Consider the following 19,025-nt stretch of genomic DNA (forward strand, 5'->3'; position numbering starts at 1 on the left):
AGCACCTGACTGCTCCACTTCCAATTTAGTTCCCTGCTGACGTGCCTGGCACGTTAGCAAAAGATGACTGGGACTTGGATCCTTTCACACGTACGGTCTTGAATTATCTCCAGACTCCTGGCTTTGGCCTGGCACAGTCCCAGGCCATTGCAGTCATCTGCGGAAATGGAAGATCTGTCTCTCCTTTTCTGTAACTCGGACTTTTTAAATAAATAAAAATGTGCTTTCAAAAGAAAAATAAATCTCTTTGAAGCTTTCTACTTCCTAAGAACAAAATTGGAGTCAAGTATCTTTATTAAGTTTATTCCTAAAATTTAAATACAATGGGAATCTCTAACTATAAGTTATCCAGTTCGATAACTTGACCTCACACTCTTTCCATCCAAGAACCACATGATTATGTAAGAAACACTGGATGCTAGACCTGGAGGGGGAAGTAGCTATTCTGGACATGTCAGTGTTCTCCAGAAGACAATACCAAATCCAAAAAGATTTACATCAGACACAGAATTAACTCAAAATGAATCAAAGGCCCAAGCATAAGAGCTAAACCTACAGGCTTATAAAACAGCCCAAAGAACAGGAAAAAAATGTAAATGATGGATCTGGCAAGGGACCTGTATCCAGGATAAAAAACCTAAACATATTAAAAAAAAAATTAAAAACTAAGTATGTACACAGGTATTTCTCTGAAGACATACAAATGATCAGGAAACACAAAAACAATTTCATTTCCATTACAGAAATGCAAATCAAAATCATAATGAAATATCATTGTGTACACAACAGGGTGGCTGAAAGAAGCTACACTCATTCATACATTGCTGCACCATTTTAGGTGCAGTAACCCTAGAAAACAGCACAGAGGGGCTGGTGCCGTGGCTCAACAGTCTAATCCTTCACCTTCAAGTGCCAGCATCTCCTATGGATGCCGGTTCATGCTCCAGCTGCTCCACTTCCCATCTCCCTGCAGATGGTCTGGGAAGGCAGCAGAAGCTGGCCCAAGTCCTTGTGACCCTGCATTCACATGACAGAGCCGAAAGAAGCGCCTGGCTTTTGGCTTAGGATCAGCTCAGCTCTGGCTATTGCAGCCATTTGGGGAGTAACCAAGGGATCTTTCTGTGTCTCCTTTTCTCTGTAAATCTGTCGTTCAAATACAAATAAATATAAAAATAAAATCTTAAACAAAAGGCAGCACAGGAGCGCCTTAAAAAGCTGAACGGTTAACATATGAAACAGCATTTTAAGATTTATTTTTACTTTTATCAGAAAGCTAGGTTTATAGAGAATGAGAAACAGAGAGAAAGATCTTCCATCCACTGGTTCACTCCCCTAGTGCCTGCAACAGCCAGAGCTGAGGTGATAGGAAGCCAACAGCCAGGAGCTTCTTTTCCCAGTCTCCCACGCGGGTGCAGGGTCCCAAGCATTGGGCTGTCCTAGACTACTTTCCCAGACCACAGGCAGGGAGCTGGATGGGAAGCAGAGCACACGACCTGGTGCCCATATGGGATCCTGGCATGTGCAGGGTGAGGATTTAGCCACTGAGCTATCGTGCCAGGCCCCAGGAACCAGCAATTCTGGGTACATATACAATGTCCACATAAAACCTGTTCACAGCAATATTCAAAATATCAAAAAGTTGCAACAATCCAAATGTCTATCGACTGCTGATGGATTTAATTCAGCAACAACAAAAAAGTAGACATGCTACAACACAGATAAACATTGAAAATATTCCAGTAAGTCAAACAAGTCATCACAGATCACATACTGTATGATTCCATTTATATGAAATGTCCTAAGTAAGCAAATCTACAAAAACACAAAATACATTAGGGGAATTGGTGGGCATGAGAACTAATGTAGACTGACTACTAACAAAGCTGCTTTCTGGGATGATGAAAACACTCTGGAGTTAGACAGCAGTGGTGACTGCATAACTTAGTGAATACAGTAAAAACCACTGAACTGTACAGCTGGAAAGAAGGAATTTTATAGTATATGAAACATCTCAATTTTTTTTATTCTTAATGCTATTACTTGGGTTTTGTTTTTTAAAAGATTCATTTATGGAACTAGCACGTGGGTTAAATCACCATCTGCAGTGCCAGTATCTTATGTGGATGCCAGTTCAAGTCTCAGATACTCTACTTCCAATCCAGCTCTTTGCAGAAGATGGCCCAAGTGCTTCAGGCCCTGCATCCATAGGAGGACCCTGGCTCCAGGCCTCAGCCTGGCACATGTCAACCCATTCCCAGCTGCTGTGGCCATTTAGGGAATGCAATTGGAGGAATGACAGATCTCCCTCTCTCTCTCTCAAACAAATAAGCTTATAATGTTTAAAAAAAAACAAAAAGCATCGCTTCTCAGCCCTTTGGCTAAGATCAAGTGCAAAGTTTAAACAAAATTTAATTACTTGAAAGAGAAAAAGAGAGAGCGGTCTTCCATCAGCTGGTTCACTCCCCAAACAGTTCCAGCAGCCACGGCTAAAGGCAGAAGGGAGCAGGGGCCTTCACCCAGGTCTCCAACGTGGGTAGCAGGGACCTAAGCACTTATCTATACTCTGCTGCTTTTCTCAAGCCATTCAGATGCTAATACTTGCTTAAACCACATGAATATTCCAGTATTGCAAGAAAAAATTGAATATTTGCAACTTTTTCAACTCAAAAGATCACAAGAGCCATTAAGTTCTCCTGTCAAGGGAATACTGTAGACCTACCTAGAAACAGAACAAAGGGGCCCCGACACCGTGACCTAGTGGCTAAAGTCCTCGCCTTGAACGCGCCGGGATCCCATATGGGCGCCGGTTCTAATCCCAGCAGCTCCACTTCCCATCCAGCCCCTGCTTGTGGCCTGGCAAAGCAGTAGAGGATGGCTCAAGGCTTTGGGACACTGCACCTGTGTGGGAGACCTGGAGGACGCTCCTGGCTCCTGGCTTCGGACTGGCACAGTACCGGCCGTTGCGCTCACTTGGGGAGTGAATCATTGGACAGAAGATCCTTCCTCTCTGTATATCTGACTTCGTAATTTAAAAAAAAAAAAAAAAAAAAAAAACAGAACGAGGGAAAATTTCATTGTGTTTAAAGGCCACATAGAGAAGACTTTAGCTGACCAACTCCAGCTTCCAAATATATCTAGATCAAATTAATCTGATCTTAAAGTAAATTTTAAACATAATTTAAAAAGAGATACGATAAATGTGACTGCCAACAAAAAATATGCCATTTTAAAATGGAAATCTGAAACGTTTAAGGGGGTCACACTGAGTTCTCTAAATCTGAAAGATTAACTCTAGCCACCTTCTCAGAACTTTGAAACAGTATTCTGCTATGATGAACACAATAAACTTAGGCTGCCTTAAATCTTATGGAGAGTAGGTGAAATATGCTATTAATAGGTAATCGTTAAGAATACTCAGAACTAGAATATATTCTCTTAGATGGCTAAAATGGTTCATCAGTTTCTACCAGTTTACTTACCCAAATGCAATGCTTCCTGGTACCTCTTGGTATCAAAGTACAAAGACACTAGTCTTGCCTAGGAAAGAAAAAAGGCATTGATTCAAGGGAAAGGCATGAAAAAAAAAAGCCACAGAAAGAAATCAAAGATTGACAAACACAAAACTGTCACAGTTGAAAGCATCAAATCCAGCATAACAAAGTATCTTGTGCACAATATTGTCTCCTCTTACGGCCAATGCCCATTATTTTTAATCATTCTGCTGTTTATGTTCAGCACCAATTTTAGGTCTGGATCAAAATTTTAACCAGGGAATAAAGCCACAATCAATAACCTTTAGATAATTTAGTAATACATAGATGCTGAAAACAAAATTTGATTGGTATGGCATAACTTAACCCGATGCCTAGAAAACTATAATCAATGCTGATGCCCACATACCTCCAAAGCTTGACGTAAAAAAGTTCTTTTCTCTGATTTGGCCCATTCGATGCACTCTAAACATAGCTCAACCTGCAACAAACCAAAGAGTACATGGAACATTATTTCTTTACATTCTTCCTACAAACCATGCTGTGGGGAATGGCTTTAATTTATACTCTTCACATTTTATTTAGTGTCTAAAGAAATTTAAAAATAAGCCTAACACCTAGAAGAGCTTGCAAGCTTTATTTAAAAGTACCATAATTGCCCAATTCTAACTGCTATCCAAACAACATGAGACGTAAAACAGCTCATTTACAGTTACTGATTTTGTGCGGCAGTATTCTACACCACACCCTGTAGCAAGCCATCAGTCATCCCTGAGATTGTGGCTTTGACAAACCACACAGGAAGTACCACAGATCTTATATAATTTCTGTTACTTTAAGCTTTGTACTTTGGTGACTGATCAGAGCATAAAAAAGGAAATGAAATGAGAAACTGCTTTCTAGAACTGCTTCATGTACAACAAGCCTTTTTGTAAATCTTACATTCTCTTAAGGGATGTTCAAACATGCAAAGCTAAAAGTACACAATCCAAATCACCAAGATTGTCTGCTTTTAAATCCCAAATTCAAAATCAGGAAATAAACGTGGATAAACAGCTGTGGATGATTCACCAGGAAGAGATTCAGCGCACTCTTCACACTCCTCACTGGAGCCACCTGGTGGCTGCTTCATCCATAACATTAACTCAACCCAAAAATTCGATGAAAACCAAAGACAGAACCAAAAACTAAACTAAAAATCAAGTCAAACTCAATTTCAAAGTTGTGTTGTGTTCTAAGAAGTCAAATTCTAAGATCTCTGCTCATCTTACAAACACAAACGAAAATATTTGAATTATTTTTCTTCTATTTATTTGAAAGGCAGGCATAGCCATGCACACAGGAGAACAGGAAGGGAGAGGAGCGAGCGAGCTCCTGTCCAGTGATTCACTGCCCCCAGTGCCCACTACAGCCAAAGCAGAAGGATGCACAACTCCACCTGGGTCTTCACCTGTGTGCCAGGAATCTGCTGCATCCCAGGTTACACACTGGCAGGAAGCTGGGTAGGAGGCAGAGTTAGCCAATGTTCAAGATGGAGTTATCCCAAGCTGCAGCCTAACCAGCTGCACCACAATACGCATCTGTATTACCTTTCAATTTGTATTTAGTTTTTAAGAAGTAAAGAAACAAACAAGGCGAGCTACCATCTTCTAGTCCATTTTCCAAATATCCACACAACAGCTGGAGCTCAGCCAGAGACAGAACCACAACCAAGAAACTCAACAGGGCCCAGCGGCGTGGCCTAGCAGCTAAAGTGCTTGCCTTGAACGCGCCAGGATCCCATATGGGCGCCGGTTCTAATCCCGGCAGCTCCACTTCCCATCCAGATCCCTGCCTGTGGCCTGGCAAAGCAGTTGAGGATGGTCTAAAGCCTTGGGACCCTGCACCCGCTGGGGAGACCTGGAACAAGCTCCAGGCTCCTGGCTTCGGGTCAGCACAGCACCGGCCATTGTGGTCACTTGGGGAATGAATCATCGGACACAAGATCTTCCTCTCTGTCTCTCCTCCTCTCTGTACATCTGACTTTGCAATAAAAATAAAACACATTTAAAAAAAAAAAAAGTGGGGAGAACCCAAGTATCTATGTAACTGTGTCACATAATACAAGGTAATTACTGAAGTTAAATAATAAATAATTAAAAAAAAAAAAAAAAAAAAAGAAACTCAACCGAGGCCTGACACACAGACAAGAATCTAATTGCCTGAACCATCACTGCTGTCCCTCCCCCCACCCCAAGTGTGAGTCGGAGCCAGAGCCAGAATCAAAGCCAGGCACTCCAGATGTGGGATGAAAGCATCTTGCTCTACACTGAATACTGTGTCCCCTTACCGAATTTTTTTTAGATTTAATTTTATTTGAAAGCCAAATTTCACAGTGAAAGAAGAGATAGAGAAAAGTTCTTCCACATACTGGTTCACTCCCAAAACGGCCGCAACAGAGCTGAGCTGATCTGAAACTAGGAGCCAAAAGCTTCTTCTGGATCTCCCATGTGAGTGCCCATGGTCTTAGGATGTACTCTGCTACTTTCTCGGGTCATAAGCAGAGAGCTGGATCACAAGCTGAGCAGCGGGGACATGAACCAGTGCCCACTGGAATGTCAACACCAGAAAGTGAAGAGCAAGCCTGCTGCACCACCACACCAACCCATGCTGAACTTCTTTTTTTTTTTTATTTATTTATTTTTATTGGAAAGGGAGATATTCAGAGGGGGGGAGAGACAGAGAGGAAGATCTTCCGTCCGATGATTCACTCCCCAAGTGGCCACAACAGCTGCAGCTGAGCCAATCTGAAAGGAGCACATTTAGACCTGGGTACACGCCGTATGTAAGTCCTACTTCAACACAGGCTAACCCCCTTTGCCCCTTCGTCCCAAAAGGAGGAAAGAATGCCTGGACTCTTGATCAGTAGTCTGGAATGCATCCTGGCCAATCTCCAGTGAGAACCAGACCCCAAATTTCACAAAGGAAAATCTCATTCCTTATACTTTCACTAGTAAGCTGCTCAGTACAAAATTTTCTCTCCTAACGGCGTTCTAAAGCTTCCTCCTCGGGTCCACTGTGATAGTAATCCACCTAGGACCTGCTCTTCTATCTTTTCCCATCATCCAATCAAAGAATCTTCAATCAAGAATGAAGTCAGGCAGATCTTTGGGGCAGTAATTCAGCTGCCTCCTGGGATGCCCACATCCCCTAAGAGAGTGCACATACCCCATGATCAGCTAGAGTCCCAGCTAATACACTGCCAATGTGCAACCCAGGAAGCCACAGATGACAGCTCAAGTACTTCAATTCCTGCCACCCACATGGGCTACCTAGACTGACTAGCCCAGCTCCTTCTGTTGTGGGCACTGAAGGAGAGAACCAACAAACAGATCTTTCCCTGTCTGTTTCTCTTGACCTCTCCCTACCTTTCAAATAACATAATTATTTTCCTAACGAAATGAAGACTACACACTATTTCCTTAAATTAGAAATTGACAAATCCCACTCCACATTCACATCTTAATTCAACAAGATGGTTTCTCAACATCCATCATGGGAGAGGCACAAATCATCTATTCCTTCAACAAGTATTAGTTTTAGAACTCTCTGAGACAAGCTAAGCGTCAGGATGTACTGCAAACGGGGCAGAGTAGTCACCCTCATGGAATTTTCATCCTATAACAGAAGTAAATGGTAACAAGCACACATGAAGTGAAGCGCACGTTGGACAGTTTAGACAGGCTGACTCAAGGAAGGGCTCTGGGGACTGAAGATAATGGGAAGAAAAAACACTCAGGGCAAGGCTGAGCGTATTCCCCCTGCAGATAAACGCTCCAAAGTCAGGCCATTTCAGAGGATAACGGCAAAAACGCCCATTTGACAGCTGCAAGAAAACTAAGAGGAGGGCCCGGCGGCGTGGCCTAGCGGCTAAAGTCCTCGCCTCAAACGCCCCGGATCCCATATGGGCGCCGGTTCTAATCCCAGAAGCTCCACTTCCCATCCAGCTCCCTGCTTGTGGCCTGGGAAGGCAGTCGAGGATGGCCCAAGGCATTGGGACCCTGCACCCACGTGGGAGACCTGGAAGAGGTTCCAGGTTCCCGGCTTCGGATCTGCGCGCACCAGCCCGCTGCGGCTCACTTGGGGAGTGAATCATCGGACGGAAGATCTTCCTCTCTGTCTCTCCTCCTCTCTGTATATCCAGCTTTCCAATAATAATAAACCTTTAAAAAAACAAAAAAAAGAAAACTAAGAGGAGAGAGCAGATGGGATCCGAGCAGCAAGCGCAGAGAAAGTGAACTGTACAGGAGCGGGGAAGACCCTGGGGCTCAGCAGGGCACTCAGGGCTTCATCTGGAAGAACACAGACATACTGGAAAAGATAAGGCAGGGCCTGGTGCAACGACACAGCAGAAAAAGCCGCCATTTGCAGCACCAACATCCCACAAAGGCACCACCAGTTCAAGTCCTGGCTGCTCCACTTCGGATCCAACTCCCTGCTAAGGCACTTAAGTGTTTGAGCCCCTGTACCCACAGACAGAAAAGAAACTCCTGACTCCAGACCAGCCCAACTCTGGTCACTGTCCATGTGGAGAGTGAATGAGCAGATGGAAGATCTCTCTTTTGCTCTCTCTCTGCAATTCTGCCTTTCAAATACATTTTTAAAAAGGGGGAGGGGATACACGTAAAAGTGTCACAAGACGCAGAAGATCCAGAATCATAACATGTCTAAAACATGATGCAGCTCATTTAGAACAGTTAATATTGTATGAAACACGGCACTACTGGAGTGCCTGCAGTCCACACTGGAGTGCCTGGGTCTGAGGTCCAACTTGCCCTTCCAAGTCCAGCTTCCTCCTAATGTGTACTCCGACAGACAGCTGGTGACAGCTCAAGTACTTGGGATCCCGGCTACTTACACGGGAGACTAGAATGGGTTCCAGAACAGCACTTTCAGCCTGGCCCAGTCCTGGTCAATGCAAGCACATGGGGAGTTCATCAGCACATGGAAGCTCTCTCTGTGTGTACCTGTCCTTCTCTGTCACTGCCTCTCAGTTTCTCTAAAAAGATACCAGAAATGCTATTATGACACAGCAGGTTAAGCTGCCGCTTACAACACTGGCATTCCCTATGGACACTGACTATGGTTTGAGCTGCTCCACTTCCCATCCAGCTCCCTGCTTGTGGCCTGGGAAAGCAGTCAAGGACGGCCCAAAGCTTTAGGACTCTGCACTCGCATGGGAGACACAGAAGAGGCCCTTGGCCCCTGACTTTGGATCAGCTCAACTCCGGCCATTGCAGTCACTTTGGGAATGAATCATTGAACAGAAGATCTTCCTCTCTGTGTCGCCTCCTCTATATATATCTGACTTTCCAATAAAAATCTTTAAAATAAATAAAACAAACATTAAAAGTAATCTATTTCAAACAAAATGATTCACATTCATAAGTAAAGCAGTGTAACTTTTTGTTTTTAAAAATTTATTTTATTTATTTGTGAAACAGGAACGACAGAGAACCAGAGCAAGTTTCCACCCACTGCTTCATTCCCCAATGCCTGCAACCTCGGGGGAGGCCACAGCAAACTAACAGGAGAGAAATCAAGAAACCCTACCTGGCCGCCAGGAAGCCAAGCTCCTGCCCCACCACCTGCTGCCTCCCCAGGCACGTATTACCAGTCAGCACAGCCAGTATTCACGCATGCATTTCTATACGGATGCAGGAGTCCCCAGAGGTTTCTTAACTGCTAGACCAAATGATTGTCCCGAAAATTACAAACTGTTAGGGTTATGCAAGACAAATATACCTAGTAAAACCACTTAGTCATAAAAACAATTCTAACATCAGTCCAAAAGACAGTCCCGTAAAAATTGTCAATTTTTTATCCAGTACCACAAAACACTGTATGCCAAAAAATAAATTTGAGATTAGTCTATAAATCAAGTCATTTGTGGGATTTTGACACAAGACTCAAAGAGTCATTAAGAAAAAGAACAGATTTTACAAAAGACATGACTCTGAAATGCGACCTGTGAGCACTGGATCCCTAGCTGGTCCTCATGATTTGCTCAAAATGCTCAAATCTCTCACCTATAGAATCACATAGGCCGGGCCCGGCGGCGTGACCTAGCGGCTAAAGTCCTCACCTTGAACGCCCCGGATCCCATTTGGGCGCCGGTTCTAATCCCGGCAGCTTCACTTCCCATCCAGCTCCCTGCTTGTAGCCTGGGAAAGCAGTCGAGGACGGCCCAATGCATTGGGACCCTGTACCCATGTGGGAGACCCGGAAGAGGTTCATGGTTCCCAGCATCGGATCGGCGCAGCACCGGCCTGTTGTGGCTCACTTGGGGAGTGAATCATCGGACGGAAGATCTTCCTCTCTGTCTCTCCTCTCTGTATTCTGACTTTGTAATAAAATAAATAAATTAAAAAAAAAAAAAAAAAAAGAATCACATGGGCCAGCAAACAATTACACAGAACCAACTGGCAATTCCAATCCCTGCCTCTTCACTATCTTGACACTTTCCATATTTATCACCTGCCTTCAACTAAAATCTTGTAATAAAAATGACTGTGTTCTTACAACCGCATCCCCACTACTACCTAGAATACTTTCTAATACACAGCAGTGTCCAATAAGCACTACCCAGTGTATCTATAGAAAGGGCAACTACATTCTCTGTGCACTCAACTGCAATATAGTCTTCTTGAATCTACAATTTTCTAAATAATTTTTTAAAGATTTATTTTTATTACAAAGTCAGATATACAGAGAGGAGGAGAGACAGAGAGGAAGATCTTCTGTCCAATGATTCACTCCCCAAGTGACTGTAATGAACAGAGCTGAGCTGATCTGAAGCCGGGAACCAGGAACCTCCTCCAGGTCTCCCACACGGGTGCAGAGTCCCAAAGCTTTGGATTGTCCTCGACTGCTTTCCCAGGCCACAAGCAGGGAGCTGGATGGGAAGTGGAGCTGCCGGGATTAGAACCAGCGCCCATATGGGATCCCGGGGCGTTCAAGGCAAGGACTTTAGCCACTAGGCCACGCCGCCGGGCCCTAAATAATTTTTTATAAAGACTTATTTTTATTATAAAGTCAAATATACACAGAGGAGGACAGAGAGGAAGACGTTCTGTCCACTGATTCACTCCCCAAGTGACCACAAAGGCAGCAGCTATGACCATCTGAAGCCAGGGGCCAGGAGCCTCTTCCAGGTCTCCCACATAGCTGCAAAGTCCCAAGGCTTTAGGCCTCCCAAGGTAGAGAGTCCCAAGGCTCTGGACTGTTGACGCCCACATGGGATTCCAACATGCGCAAGCTGAGGACGTTAGCCGCTAGTGTACCATGCCGGGCCCAAGAATCTTCTTTATTTTTTAAGGTGTTTTATTGTGTTGTGAAAGGCAGACTCAACAGAGAGAGAGAACAGAGAGAAAAAGTGATCTTCCATTTAATGGCTCACTTCCCAGACGGCTGCAACAATTTAGGCTGAGCCATGCCAAAGCAGGCGCTTCATCCTGGTATCCCCCAGCGCAGGAGCTCAAGAATTGGGGCCATCTTATACTCACTCCAGCATATATACTCAAATATGGGCCATCTTCCACTGCTCTCCCAGCAGCTTCACCAAGGAAAGTGGAGCAGTCAAAACTTGAAACAGGGCACATATGGACTGCTAGACTATCAGGCAGTCCACTAGGCCACAACACCAGGCCCCAGAACTGATAGGGATTTTTTCAATTTTTTAAAGATTTATTTATTCATTTATTTATTTTTATTGGAAAGGCAGATTTACAGAGAGAAGGAAGAGACAGAGACAAAGATCTTCCATCCATTGTCACACTCCCCAAGCGGCCACAACAGCCAGAGCTGAGTCGATTCGAAGCCAGAAGCTTCTTCTTGGTCTCCCACGCAGGTGCAGTGTCCCAAGGCTTTGGCCCATCCTCGACTGCTTTCCTAGTCCACAGGCAGGGAGCTGGATGGGAAGTGCAGCAACAGGGATACAAACCAACACCCATATGGGATCCCAGCGCTTGCAAGACAAGGATTTTAACCACTAGGCTACTGTGCCAAGCCAAAAAAAAATTTTTTTTATATTTATTCTATTTATTTGAAAGGCAGAGTACAGAGAGAAGGAAAGACAGAGTTCTTTCATCCACTGGTTCACTCTCCAAATGGATGCAACAGCTGGAGTGAGCCAATCCAAAGTCAGGAACTAAGAGCTTCTTCCAGGTCTCCTACTCTGGTACAGGGACCCAAGGCCTTAGGCTATCCTCCGCTACTCTCCCAGGCCATTAGTAGAAAGCTGGGTCAGAAACAGAGCAACCTGAATAAAACTCGGTACCCTTATGGGGTATCAGTACTCAGCCTACTATAATAAGGCACTGGCTCCCAGCAGGATTTATAACATTAGCATGTCTCATCCTGAGTTGAAGAAAATACAGCTATGTCTGCAACGCTTGGAAGAAGTTCACTGATTCCAGAGAGGAACAATCCAGTACAACTCAGGATCTGCTCACATACCGAAACAGCACAGTCCCTTGCACACACGGTAAGACACAGAGTTGGATGCATGCATTCACTCCTCATCAAAGGCAGATATAAACACAGAATATGTCAAAGGCTGCCACAAGACTCAATCAGTGCTTACAAGGTGCTCTGCGACACAAGATGAATGGCAGGACATACGCAGAAAACATTACAAAGGTGTGGCAATACAATACCTCAAAGACAAGAATCAGTCTGGAACCCTGATGTAATGAGGATTCCAGGGACCACTGACAATTCCTACTTAAAAACTAAAGAATGGAACAGACGCAAAGTATCAAATACACTGTAACAAAGAGACACTGACAGGGCAAGACCTGAGCTGTCCTTCCAGCCGCCCAGTCTGCAGAGCAGCACAAAGAAGCACATGTTTGTCTCACTGACACAGGCTTTTCCTCACAGGATCCACTTTCTGTCATCCACACAGCATACCTCCTGCCCCGTAGCTGCTTCCATATCAAGAAACAGATCAAGAAGAGATCGCACCAGACGCGCTGCTTTAGCCTTGCTGATGGAATTCAAGAAGGGTCGCACATACTTCAGGAGTCCTCCAAGCTCTGTATGTAAGGCAATTCAGGAGGGAAAAAAATAGACATCAATATTAGGGGGGAAAAACATCCATTAAAAAGCAATACAAGATCATCCACATCGGTACTTTCATCACTGGGACCGGTTAAAGGACCGACCAGAAGTCTGAAGCATTCTCATCAGGCATCAGCAAACCATGCACTCAGTCCCTAAAGCACCATCAGGTCCAGACAAAGCTCATGCTCCATCCATCCGTCTTCATGAAGCATAAATTGCAAAACAGACACACATTCTCAAACAACAGTTTTCTAGACTATCAAATACACTGTGCCTCTTGCCCATCTTGGGAGAAAAATCTAATCAGGTCCATAGCATCTCAGAACTACCGAAACCACGTGAGCAGCGCTCTGGGAGCACGCTCTGACCAGGTGGCCGTTACCCACCCCGGATACGGAGTGCGGAGGGAGGCTGGGAGGCTGGGTGCAGCTTCTCCCCTGCTCTTCCTCTCCTCTCCCAGATACAGGAAGAAGAAAATTTGGAAACAATACTCTCACATACTTTCCCCTAACCCTCAATCCTCCCCAACCTAACCAACTATGTAAACATCATCAAAAATAGAAAATAAAAAAACATACGTAAATCTCAAAACTCTGCTCAGGCTTCAGGAGTACTATTATTTTTAACTTCCACAGTATCTGACACTTCCCTTTAAATATGTTTTCATTGTTCAGGTTCCTCCTCCCTTCCTAAAGTAGACAAACCCAGCCTTTCAGCAGGATCACCTCCTCACACTCTTCTCAATCTTGGCCTTAAAGTTCCACCACACTTTTCAAACGTCCTCATCAACAGAAAATCTAAGCTTGAAATCATAACCAAAAAAAGATAAGTCTCCACAAAAGTTTCTTCTCTCTTGCAGAAGAAAAGACTGTGGTACAGGCAGGCACTTTAATAAAAAGATTTTGGGGCCCAATGCGGCGTGGCCTAGCAGCTAAAAGTCCTTGCCTTGAACGTGCTGGGATCCCATATGGGCGCAAGTTCTAATCCTGGCAGCTCCACTTCCCATCCAGCTCCCTGCTTGTGGCCTGGGAAAGCAACTGAGGACAGTCCAAGGTCTTCTTAGGATCCTGTACCCATGACGGAGACTCAGAGGAGGCTTCTGACTCCTGGCCCCTGACTGGTTCAGCTCCGGCCATTGAGGCTGCTTGGGCAGTGAATCAGCAAATGGAAGATCTTTTCTGTGTCTTAGTTTATCTGATTTTCCAATAAAAACAAAATAAATCTTTTATTTAAAAAAAGCAACAAGTTGAGGGGCTGGCATCGTAGCAGGTTCAGCAGCCACCTGCAATACCAGCACTCCATCCAGGCAATTGCTCCGCTTCCAATCCAGCTTGCTGCTCACATGTCTGGGAGAGCAGCACAAACTGACCCAAGTCCTAGAGCCCTGATGCCCACATAGGAGACTAGCTGAAGCTGTTGGCTCCTGGTTTAGGCTTGGCGCAGCCCTAGCAATCATTTGGGGAGTAAACCGGCAAACCAGCAAATGCAAGATATACCCCACTTTCATTCAAATACATAAATATTTTCAAAAGAAACAATGAGCTAGAGCCTGGTACAATAGCCTAGTGGTTAAAATCTTTGCCTTCCATATAATGGGATCCCATACGGATGCCGGTTTGTACCCCAGCTGCTCCACTTCCCATCCAGCTCCTGCTTGTGGCTGCGGAGAGCAACGAAGGATGGCCCAAAGCCTTGGAATCCTGTACCCACGTGTGAGAACCAGAAGAGGATCCTGACTCCTGGCTTCCAATCGGTTCAGCTCCGACCCAAGTTGTAGCCACTTGGGGAATGAACCAACAGATGGAAGATCTTTCTCTCTACCTCTCCTCCTCTCTGTAAATGTGCCTTTACAATAAAAATAAACAAATCTTGGGCCCGGCGGCGTGGCCTAGTGGCTAAAGTCCTCGCCTTGAAAGCCCCGGGATCCCATATGGGCGCCGGTTCTAATCCCGGCAGCTCCACTTCCCATCCAGCTCCCTGCTTGTGGCCTGGGAAAGCAGTTGAGGACGGCCCAATGCATTGGGACCCTGCACCCGCGTGGGAGACCCGGAAGAGGTTCCAGGTTCCCGGCTTCGGATTGGCGCGCACCGGCCTGTTGCGGCTCACTTGGGGAGTGAAACATCGGATGGAAGATCTTCCTCTCTGTCTCTCCTCCTCTGTGTATATCTGGCTGTAATAAAATGAATAAATCTTTTAAAAATAAATAAATAAATAAATAAATAAATCTTTAAAAAATTAACTAGAGATATATCTATCAAACAGTAAAAATTGGAGAATGCTTCAACTGAACAACTATGAAGTAGTTTTGCAATGTAGGTTAAGATTACTTCACGCTTCTGCCTCTTTAACATTTTCCAATTGTAGACTTATCCTCCAGAGAATTCTAATTCAGGGCAAGCAAACCTCATCCTCTTGAGAAGGCTAATTCCAGGTCCCAAAATCTTGATCTGCTGAACAGGCGAAGGATGCACAGGACTGCGTCAGGTATTAAAGGATCTCCAGAGTGGAAAATGTCACCTTTTGCTTTGCTCTGCAGTCTGGACATTTTTTAAGGGGAAAGGACCTCCGGGGAAGGATCTGGGAAATGGAGAACCTTTTAAAAAACGGGGGAAAGGGCCCGGCGGCGTGGCCTAGCAGCTAAAGTCCTCGCCTTGAACGCCCCGGGATCCCATATGGGCGCCGGTTCTAATCCCGGCAGCTCCACTTCCCATCCAGCTCCCTGCTTGTAGCCTGGGAAAGCAGTTGAGGACGGCCCAACGCTTTGGGACCCTGCAACCGTGTGGGAGACCCGGAAGAGGTTCCAGGTTCCCGGCTTCGGATCGGTGCGCATCGGCCCGTTGCGGCTCACTTGGGGAGTGAATCATCGGATGGAAGATCTTCCTCTCTGTCTCTCCTCCTCTGTGTATATCTGGCTGTAATAAAATGAATAAATCTTTAAAAAAAAAAAAAAAACGGGGGAAGAGACACTCTATAGCACTGACTTTTGATTCCTTATCTGCAAAACTTTCCCATTCTACAAACCCATTGGCCCCTACAGAGTACACTGCTGCTTTCAAGCCATACTCAGCTACATGGCCATGTGTCCTCGCATCTTCCTGACACATCTAAATATCAGAAAACCTTTCAGATCAGCAAAAATACTATTGAGTCCTTCATGCTAATTTCAGTCTACAGTGATTTCTCCCCTTGAACTCCTTCTGCATGAATGTGAATGTAAGTTACATTACGTAATCATAACTTTTTCAAGGTAGGCTAGTGCGATGACTTCTCCCACAGAAATTCCTAGCCTACGTGAACAACTGTGCACTGCTGAGGTCTAACGAGAGAACATGCTCAGAAAGTAACATTTTCCAGGCCCAGGGCAATGATGCAATTAGTTAATCCTTCCTCTTCAAGTGCTGGCATCCCATATAGGTACTGGTCCACGTCCCAGCTGCTCTACTTTCCTTCTAGCTCAATGCTTGTGGCCTTACAAAGCAGTGGATAATGGCCCAAAGCCTTGGGAACCTGTACCCCATGGAATAAGCTCCTGGCTTTGGATCGATTCAGCTCCAGCTGTTGCAGCCTCTTGGGGAGTGAACCAGCAGATGGAAGATCAGCCTCTTTAGATCTGCCTGCTTTTCCAGCACAAATAAATCCTTTTTTTTTTTTAAGTAACATTCCAATGTTGGCCAAATCAAAGTGTTTTTCAGAAACACAAAACTGTATCTTCTTCCACGTGTGTCCATATATTTATCATTTATGATTAGCTAACTTTCCCTTTTTCTGAGCAAAACACATTTTAGCTATTTTAATTTCTCCAACATTCCGATTTCTGGCTTACTCCTCACACTAGCTGCCTTGTAAACAGAATGCCAGGCAGGGTCTGACGGTGAGGTAGCTGCTTTAATTTCCTTGACCTCACAATAATACATAACTCAAGGAAAAAATATATTTTGTGGGTCTGGCATGGTAGCCTCGTGGTTAAATACTTGCCTTGGACACACCTGAATCCCATATGGGTGCCAGTTCCTGTCCTGGCAGCCCCACTTCCCATCCAGCATCCTGCCTGTGGCCTAAGAAAGCAGTCGAGCATGGCCCAAAGCCTTGGCACCCTGCACCTGCATGGGAAACCAAGAAGCTCCTAGCTCAGATGTGGCTCAGTTTCGGCCGTTGGCGACCACTTGGGGAGTGAATCAGCAGGCAGAAGACCTTCCTCTCTGTATATCTGCCTTTCCAAAAAAAAAAAATCTTTTTTTTTTTTAAGATTTATTTATTTTTATTACAAAGTCAGATATACAGAGAGGAGAGATATACAGAGAGGAAGATCTTCCATCCGATAATTCACTCCGCCACTGAGCCACAACGGCCGGTGCTGTGCCGATTTCGAAGCCAGGAACCAGGAACCTCTTCCGGGTCTCCCACGAGGGTGCAGGGTCCCAAGGCTTTGGGGCGTCCTCAACTGCTTTCCCAGGCCACAAGCAGGGAGCTGGATGGAAAGTGGAGCTGCCGGGATTAGAACTGGCGCCCATATGGGATTCCGGCGCATTCAACGTGAGGACTTTCAGCCGCTAGGCCACGCCGCCAGGCCCAAAACAAATCTTTTTTAGAAAGAAACATATTTTGCTTTTTCCCATTGCAAATTTTATTCAGTTGACTCCATTGAAGTCTTACTGTGGTAGATCATAGTCAAAGCAGGTAATTCCTCATCTTTATTTTTTTTCATAGATAAGTACCTAGAGTGTATAACTTTATACTTACTGAATTGAATTATATCTTCCTGTCTTTGGAAACAATCATGACTCTTCCTTCTGTTCCCTGCTGTACTTACACAATCAACATAAATAAGCCAGTCTTTTGAAATAGTTTTAACCATGATGCCAGATGCTAACCAACAACAATAACAACAACAAAAAAGAATAGAGCCACAAAGCCAGGAGCCAGGAGCCAGGAGCTTCTTCCAGGTCTCCCACACAGGTACAGGGTTCCAAGGCTTTGGGCCATTCTCGACTGTTTTTCCAGGCTATAAGTAAGGAGCTGGATGGGAAGTGGAGAAGCCAGGATACAAACCAGAGCCCATATGCGATTTCAGCACATGCAAGGAGAGGACTTTAGCTGCTAGGCTACCGTGTAGGGCCCAGGCCCAAAAACAGTTTATTTACAAAAACAAGAGAAAAACAAATCCCTACAAATCTTTGACAGATGAAAGGTACACTGGAACAAATTCTCCTTACCAAATGATCCATCCAAGAACCGGACTGCTACATTCCAGTTATATCTACATCTTCTCATCTTTTGTAAGGTAGAAACATATTTTCCCATCCTCAGTTTCCTTGTACTCCACTGTCCACCAGAAATTTATTCAAAATACTAAGTGGCTCTATCAATTGTGTCTGTTAGAACTATCCTGATATTAAAGTATGAGACTGCCAAAGCCTAGAGTCTTAAACTACCCACTCTCTCACTTACCATTACTTCAATTCTTTCTGATATTTTTTCTATCTTTTCCTATTTGAAAATCATTTGGGGCCCGGTGGCGTGGCCTAGCGGCTAAAGTCCTCGCCTTGAACGCCACGGGATCCCATATGGGCGCCGGTTCTAATCCCGGCAGCTTTACTTTCCATCCAGCTCCTTGCTTGTGGCCTGGGAAAGCAGTCGAGGACAGCCCAGAGCCTTGGGACCCTGCACCTGCGTGGGAGATCTGGAGGTGGTTCCTGGTTCCCGGCTTCGGATAGGCACAGCACCGGCCGTTGCACTCACTTGGGGAGTGAATCATCAGACGGAAGATCTTCCTCTCTGTATATCTCTCCTCTCTGTATATCTGACTTTCCAATAAAAAAAAAACAAATCTAATTTAAAAAAAAAAAAGTTCCAGACTGTGAGGCGTAGACTCTGAACCTAGGCATCTACTCTGAATCACTCTTACAAATCAGACATGATTTTCTTCCTGATTCCCAAGAGACTGTGGTCAGTCATGGATCCACCCTCAACTTTTTCAGGACCCTGCACACTGCATACCAAATGCTTAGCAAAACAAAACTGAAGATTACAGGAAGGAATTTTTTTTTTTAAGATTTATTTTAAATCTTAAAAGGAGAAACAGAGAGGAAGATCTTCTGATGATTCACTCCCCAAGTGACCATAACAGCTAGAGCTGAACTAATCTGAAGCCAACCGCCAGGAGCTTCTTCCAGGTCTCCCACGCGGGTGCAGGGTCCCAAGGCTTTGGGCCATCCTCGACTGCTTTCCCAGCCCACAAGCAGCGAGCTGGATGGGAAGCAGGGATGCCAGGATTAGCACCAGCACCCCTGGGATCCCTGGTGCGTTCAAGGTGAGGACTTTAGTCGCTAGGCTACCGTGCTGGGCCCATGGAAGAAATTTATTTTTTGTCCTTGGGAGCCAAAATCCAAGGAAACTAATAATACAAATAAATCAATTATTAGCAGCAAA

General features: G+C 44.9%; 1 protein-coding gene across 2 annotated transcripts in view; it reads right to left on the minus strand.

Moving 5' to 3' along the window:
• PSMD11 (proteasome 26S subunit, non-ATPase 11) overlaps nucleotides 1-19,025 on the minus strand; it is a 38,287-nt gene that overhangs the window by 14,111 nt on the left and 5,151 nt on the right. For both annotated transcript variants that reach the window (XM_058675349.1, XM_004593876.3), the window contains exons 3-5: nucleotides 12,444-12,568; nucleotides 3,901-3,972; nucleotides 3,480-3,537 (exon numbers count right to left, since the gene is read on the minus strand). In XM_058675349.1, coding sequence (XP_058531332.1) covers nucleotides 3,480-3,537; nucleotides 3,901-3,972; nucleotides 12,444-12,568 — 255 coding nt within the window. The remainder of the gene's footprint in view (nucleotides 1-3,479; nucleotides 3,538-3,900; nucleotides 3,973-12,443; nucleotides 12,569-19,025) is intronic.

The sequence above is a fragment of the Ochotona princeps genome, chromosome 17 (genome assembly GCF_030435755.1).
Source record: "Ochotona princeps isolate mOchPri1 chromosome 17, mOchPri1.hap1, whole genome shotgun sequence".
Taxonomy (NCBI): domain Eukaryota; kingdom Metazoa; phylum Chordata; class Mammalia; order Lagomorpha; family Ochotonidae; genus Ochotona; species Ochotona princeps.